A 7,133-nucleotide genomic window follows, 5' to 3' on the forward strand; every position below is an offset into this window, starting at 1 on the left:
GTTTTCAGTCCTTCAATTAATATAGTTGCTACACAGGGGAAACCATATTCACAATGGATGGTTTTTTCAAATTGAATTTTTTATCCAATCATCTACCTTCTCTCTCCAACCATGAATCTATCATAACTTTTTTTATCTATCATAAATTCATTGACACCTTAACTATGGCTATGGAAACTACCCATTAAGACTCCCCTCGTACAAATCGCACGCGGAGGACGACCAGTGGTCCACAATTAACTTGATGAACTCGCAAAACCAAGTTATTATTAATTTGGACTAGTAATCAAGGACGGTTAAACCATAGCTGTCTTTTCCTTTTGACGGAATGACAGCCAGAAGTTGAAATCATTCACATGCACAGCACTGGCACAGCACAGCGATGGCGATGTTTAGGGACTGGCACGCACCTCTTTCTGATCCACTTTTGCGCTCTACCAAGCAGCCAACGACGTTTCCTACTGCCTCGCTTTTCCAAGCAACAACTGTATTCAAATTGGCATCGCCATCGTGTCCATGGTGGCTTATAAAGGTAATCAGTCACATGGGTATTTTTATTGAAACTCCTCAGGACACTCGGCAAACTCGGGCTTATAGGCCCACTCGCGTGTCTCCCCTTATCTCTTTCAGCCGCCGGCCGCAAGCCTCTCTCCGCGCTCCCTTCCCTCCTCTCCCCCGCGCCGCCCGTCCTCAGCGCCCCCTCCCCCTCCCCCCCCCACCCCGCGTGCGCCGCCTGGCCACCTGCGCCCAAGATGCCAGCACCACCGCAGCACACACGACCGCCGCCGCCGCCCACAGCAGCGCCTCTCCTCCCTTGCAGCACACTTCCCCCTCCCATCTCAGATCTGCACGCTCGTCCTCCGGCAACCCCAACGGCGGCGGCTCAGGCGGCCTCGGCCTGCGGGGCAGGGCAGCCACGTCAGGGGTGCGCCCCTCCTGCGCGCGGGCTCCAGCTCCCTGCTCTTGCAGGTGAGCGTGCTACCACTGCAGGTGGACCTCATGCAGCTACCGCCGGGGGAGCCCACGTTGCGCTGCTCTCCCCTGCCCTAACTATGCCTTGTGACTTTTTTTGTTTTGTACTACTCTTGAGTGGTTGTGATGAATCAAGTTTTCATTAGAGAACTTCTGCTCTTTAGCACCTTATGAGCTGGTACTTGGGATATTTTGTTCTGTTTGCTGCTTAACTAGGATGGCTTGTACCAGTACAAACAACCAGTTCTGTGGCCAGTTCAATTCCCATTAGAGAGAGAGAATTAAATTAAGCTCCAGGTGAAATTAAGTTGCAGATGTCATGCTGATAATGGATAAATCTGAGTCATTTCTTGAGTTCTTTTGCTCTTATTCTTTTGCTCCAGGTGAGGAAGGAGAAGCTAGGGGATCAAAAATGTCTTCTAATAGAAAAGGTTTTTCTCACACGACTTGTGCTTCTTTAAATTTCTCACACATAGTTCTGTAAGCCAACAATCCATCACTAAAATGGTAGCTCAACAAAACTTTTTCTAAAATGTCCAAATAGATGTTTTCCTAGCACCTTTTTCTACATACATGAACTTTTATCTTCTGTTTGCAATGGCCTCTTTGTTGCCTAAGAGGTGGGTGTCTAGTTCATGACTATATAGGAAAATCAAGTCATTGTCCTATTTTTTTAGGAAAAGTAAATAAAAGAATAACTATTGGAGTTGGCCGTGCACTGGTTAGCTGCTGCAAAGTCAAAGTTCACAGTGAATTTGAATGATATAGTTAGTTATCAGTGTGTAAACATGTGGTTACTACCTAAGGGTGAGACAACAAACTATGTTCACATTTCTTCCTTCTTGCAGCAGTGAAGAAGCTAGTTTCATGAAGAATGGAGTAGAAGACATGTCTACTGGGGTGCTGATGGTTTTACCTTCACTATTTTGGTAGCATAGTTTTTGAATTTTTTATGGATGTTGATTCTTCTGAACTTATACCTATCATTAGTCTCTTAAATTTGTCATCTTCATTTCTATGTCCATGTGGTTATTATGAGAATTATGTTGCTAGGAACATGATGTGCATGCAGATATGGTGTACTAAGAGTGTTTTGTATGGCAGCTATTAAACTAAAATATGCTGAGAAAAAATTATTTTTTTTCTTTGGAAAATAGGTTTGCCGAGTGTAATTCCCAAAAACACTTGGCAAACAATAATCCTTTGCCGAGTGTATTTTGGAAAAGCACTCGGCAAACCACTTTTTTTGCCGAGTGTCAAATTTGACACTCGGCAAACCATTTGCTGAGTGCGCGATAAAAAACACTCGGCAAATAGCTGTTTGCCGAGTCAAAGTATGCCGAGTTCTGTTTGCCGAGTGTTACACTCGGCAAATGGTTTGCCGAGTGTTTTTAGGCCTTTGCCGTGTGCCCTGGGCACACGGCAAAGCTTGAGATTCCGGTAGTGAATGAACCAATGAACTAGCATTGATCAAATAAATTTGAATGTTAATAAAAAGTTTGTATCATGACTGATTGAATGACTGTGATGAAGCAAGCAATAGACACTAAGACATGTTCCCTAGAAGCTTTTGACATGGATTCAAGTATTTATGTTCACAATGAGTTCCATATTTCTGTTCACATTTAATTGAAAATTTCAAGCTCTTTTTTTTAAAAAAAATTGCTATATATGTTGCTATAGCTTTTTATACCTCTTGGAGGAAGCAACGGCAAAATGGTTTATCCCAATACATAAACCTTTGTCCTGAGTGTGAGGAACAAATAAAATATTGTGTACCCTAGATGCTGCAAGTAGCATACGTGGCATGTCTCTAAATCATTTTCCAAAAATCCTAATTCAGTCTTATATATAAATATCAAAAGAGTTTTTAATCCGACACATGTCCACACTATTGAAGTCACTAGTCATATGATTTTTCACAGAAAATACACGTGCATGCAATTCCTAGAATTCAAACCCAACTACTATGGCAATTTCGGTGTGTCTTTTCCGGTGAGCATATGATCTATTAATCATTAGTGAATCATTGTATTGTGTACAATGTTGTATCATTAGGCACTACCGGAGGCGGCTTCTTTGCCGAGTGCCTCAGGCACTCGGCAAAGGCCGATATACACTCGGCAAAGGGCGCTCGGTAAACAGTTTATCGGCAAAGACCTCTTTGCCGAGTGCAATTTATCGGGCACTCGGCAAAGACTTTGCCGAGTGCCAATCCGACACTCGGCAAAGAAAAGTGGCCGTGACGGCGAGCGCCACCGTGACGGCGGCTTTGCCGAGTGTCTTTCCTGCGGCACTCGGCAAAGGTCCTCGCTTTGCCGAGTGTCGTTGACTTTGACACTCGGCAAAGGTGGCAACTTTGCCGAGTGCCACAGGCAAGACACTCGGCAAAGACGTGATGTTTGCCGAGTGCCTGGACCGTGGCACGCGGCAAATCTCTGATGTTTGCTGAGTGTAATGGCCATTGCACTCGGCAAAGCGTGTTCCCAGGTGGTCACTTTGTCGAGTGTCATGGTCATTGCACTCGACAAAGTGACTGAAAACAGCCTTTTTATTTGCTTTTTATATCCCATCCAAACAAACAGAAGATATGTATAACAAACATCACCAACATCACATATATATCATCAACATCACATATATATCACCAACACCACATATATATCACAAATGTCACATATATATCACAACACATCACAAACATTCATTCTAGTACTTCCCTCCTTTGGGGCTTTCTCAAGACAAAATCGGCCTTAGGCCTTCTCCATGTCTTGCCGCGACTAGGAGGCTTCATATGTTGGTTTGGTCTAACGCATAATGTTGCCAGATCCACTCTATCCTTAACGTTGTCCTTTGACTTGTTAAGAATGTCCATGATTGTTGCCCAAAGTGCCTCGGCGACATTCTTTTTGGTGTGCATTACATAAATGTTGTGTGGAAGGAGAAGGTCATCAAAATAGGGGAGCCGAGTCAAGCCCGACTTATGAGTCCACATATGTTGCTCTCCATATCCCACAAAACCACCTTCTGGATTGACCACGAGACCATCTATCTATTCACGAACCGCGACACCAGTCATTATCGGTGGTGCAGGGTCTGTCACTACGACACATTTCGTAAAGTTCTTGATGTCTCGTCTGAATGCAAGGTCAAGAGGGAGTAATTGCCGATGTTTGTCGAATGATGAATACTTGCCACCCTTCTGCAACCAAATGAACCTCAGACCTTCCTTGCATACTAGGCATGGGAACTTCCCGTGAACACACTAGGCACAGAATATCCCATACGCCAGGAACTCATGCAGGGAGTAGTGGTACCAAACATGCATTTTGAAGTTTTTCTTTGTAGCTCGGTCGTATGTCCATACCCCTTCCTCCCAAGCACGGACCAATTCATCAATCACAGGTTCCATGAACACACCCATATTATTCCCCAGGTGTCCAGGAATTATCAACGACAAGAATACGTTCTATCGTTGAAAGCATACGCCGGGGGGGGGGAGATTGAGGGGGATAACGAACACGGCCAACATGTGTATGGGGCAGCCATCATTCCATAAGGATTGAACCCATCTGTTGCCAGTGCAACACGTACATTACGAGCCTCTTTAGCTTTCTCATGATGAATGCCATCAAAGTGGGTCCATGCTTCACCATCGGATGCATGTACCATCCAGTCAGGATTGTATCATTTCCCATTTTTGTGCCATGTTGTCGGTGTTTCGAACAAACAACGGCTAGTTTATTTATAATTGAAGCGCGTTTGGCTCAGATGGTGTACTAAAGGACACAAGATTTATACTGGTTCAGGCCAAATGTCCCTACGTCTAGTCTGCTGCTGCTCGTGTTACTAGTACCAAAAAAGGTTCATAGTAGGGGTTACAAACGGTCGAGAGAGAGACTGGTCCCAAGTCTCTGATGGAAAAGATCAAAAGGATGCCAAGAGCTTGATCGCTGCTCGGCTATGTGCGTGATGTGTTGTGCCTGTGTCGAACTGGTCTTTGTGTGAGTTGTTCGTCAAAAGTCGGTCCCTCTAGTGGGGAGACCTACCCTCCCTTTTATAGACCAAGGGGGGAGCTAGGATTACAGATGAGAGAAAAAAAGGAAAATACCAAGGGTATAGAAGGTCCCTCGAAGGATCCGGGTCTTCCTTTTTTCCCACGCCTACCCTGCATAACATGGTAGACCATGTCAGAAGTGGCGTGTTTGTTGATCTTCGTAGGCCATGCCCTGGCTTCATTTAGCAAGTGGGTGCATCCCGTCCCACTCCCACGGGCGGCGTGTTGGACAGGGATGTCGATTTCCGACCCTGTGGGGGGCAGAAGGTGCAGTGACTGCTTGTTCGCCACTATAGAGGACGGGAGCCCCCCTTGGAATGTAGTGGTTGTCGTATGTCTGTGTCGGGTTCTTCGCCCGAGGGCTCAAGGCGGTGCCTACAACTCTGTAGGGCGAAGAGCATGCGCCTGCAACACTATTCAGGCTCTGCCATGCCTGGAAGGGTCTAAGCGCCCGTCCCGTCATGCTCGGATGATACTTTCCTGCAGGGGCACATGGCATGGTCCTCGATGCCGCGGTTGAAACGAACGTCTTGTCTTACCTTGTGCCTATCATCATGAAGGAGTGGGGTGTGGTTGTCAGGTGAGGTGGAGCCAGCCTTTGGACATCGGGCGAGGCAAGGTCCGTCCTTGGGCGTCAGGCGAGGTAGAGCCTAGCCTTTATCCGTCGGGCGAGGCAGAGTCCAGCCCTCGGGGGTCGGGCGAGGCGGAACCTGGCCTCGGACGTCGGGTGAGGCAGGCCGCCCTCAGCCCTTAGGTGAGGTGGAGCTAGCCCTCAGCCATCTGGTGAGGCGGAGCTGGCCCATGGGCATCTGGCGAGGCGGAACCAAACTCCTGTTGTTCGGGCAAGACGCGCAGTAGTGCTCTTGTCCGTCCGGGAGTTTTTAATATTTGATGGTTATTAGTTCCACCTCCTTGGGTACCCTGGTATTAGGTCCTCGACAGTAGCCCCCGAGCCCCCAGGTGATTCGGACAGAATCGCCCGGGAGATGTTTTGATTTCGTCGGAGTTAATTCACCAGAGGGTGCGCGCGAGCGCACCCGGTGGGTGTAGCCCCCGAGCCCCCGGGTGATTCGAGTAGAATCGTCCGGGGGGTAGTTTCGGACCCTCCATGGGTAAGGCCGTAAGACTTGGTTTTTCGTCAACTAGATATTTTTAAGGGAGTCAGAGTATCCCGTTCATAGAGATTTCATCCAGGGCTGGCTTGGCTGGGGCTCGACTATGGATCGAGGCCTTGGTGATGCTTGCGTCCTTGAGTCTTGGTCGAGCCCATCCTTTCGTCGGGATGACCCTTAGGCTCCAGGGCCCTAGGCGGGCCGGAGAGAAAGCCTTTGTGACCCATGTTCCCTCAGTGGGAAGGGAGTCCTAGTCTGCCTGGGGAAGGCAAACCGCCCGGCGTGACTTTCATGGGAAGGTATAGGGATCGTGTGCGTGTGTCCCGTGATGTGACGTGGTGGTGTGTCGTGGTGGGCTCAGAGATCGAGGTGGACCATTGCCCTTCTCAGCATCCGTCACCCCTATAAAACCATAGGGTTCGCCCCTACGGTTCCATACTTTGCCTCCTTGCCCTCGCATTCTCAGCCTCCACCGCCAATCGCCTAAGCCTTCTCACACCCGTACTACTCCCGCCAGTCAAACTCGTCGCTGCCTTCTTCCCCGTGCTACTCCGGCCATCGTAATGGACCCAGGGTACAGATCCAACATCTCCCCTCAGCGCCTTGAGGGCCTCGTCTGCCGAGGCCTCCTTCGCCCATTGACCGCCATCGAGGAGTGGTGGCCTGCCCGGCGAAGAGGATGAGCCGCAGCCACCCGAAGGGTATGTCGTGTCTTTCGCCCACTTCCACGAGCGGGGATTTGCCACGCCTACCCATCAGTTCCTTCAGGGACTGCTGGACTACTATCAGGTGGAGCTATAGCATCTTACCCTCAACAGGATCTAGCACATTGAGGCGTTCGTTGCCCTATGCGAGGGGTTCTTGGGGATCAGTCCCCACTTTGACCTATGTCGGTATCTTTTCGCCGTCAATCTTCAGAAGAGGCGGGTCGGGAAGCAAGAGCTACATGCACTGGTGGGGTGTGCTGGCATCCACCTCCGCCACTACCGGGC

General features: G+C 48.7%; 1 protein-coding gene across 1 annotated transcript; it reads left to right on the plus strand.

Annotated features, from left to right (window-relative positions):
• The first annotated feature begins 516 nt into the window (after positions 1-516).
• Positions 517-1,456, plus strand: LOC136480547 (classical arabinogalactan protein 9-like). The gene is made up of 3 exons (XM_066478059.1): positions 517-532; positions 631-969; positions 1,356-1,456. Exons 1-3 carry the CDS (start codon positions 517-519, stop codon positions 1,454-1,456), a joined length of 456 nt encoding a protein of 151 aa, XP_066334156.1.
• Positions 1,457-7,133: the final 5,677 nt, after the last annotated feature.

Source organism: Miscanthus floridulus, chromosome 9, assembly GCF_019320115.1.
Source record: "Miscanthus floridulus cultivar M001 chromosome 9, ASM1932011v1, whole genome shotgun sequence".
In the NCBI taxonomy this organism is placed as follows: Eukaryota; Viridiplantae; Streptophyta; class Magnoliopsida; order Poales; family Poaceae; genus Miscanthus; species Miscanthus floridulus.

What these genes read in the sequence shown, in the direction of transcription:
- LOC136480547 (XM_066478059.1), top strand. An exon ending in CCAGCTCCCTGCTCTTGCAG is followed by an intron (nt 970 to 1,355) that starts GTGAGCGTGCTA and finishes CTTTTGCTCCAG; the next exon opens with GTGAGGAAGGAGAAGCTAGG.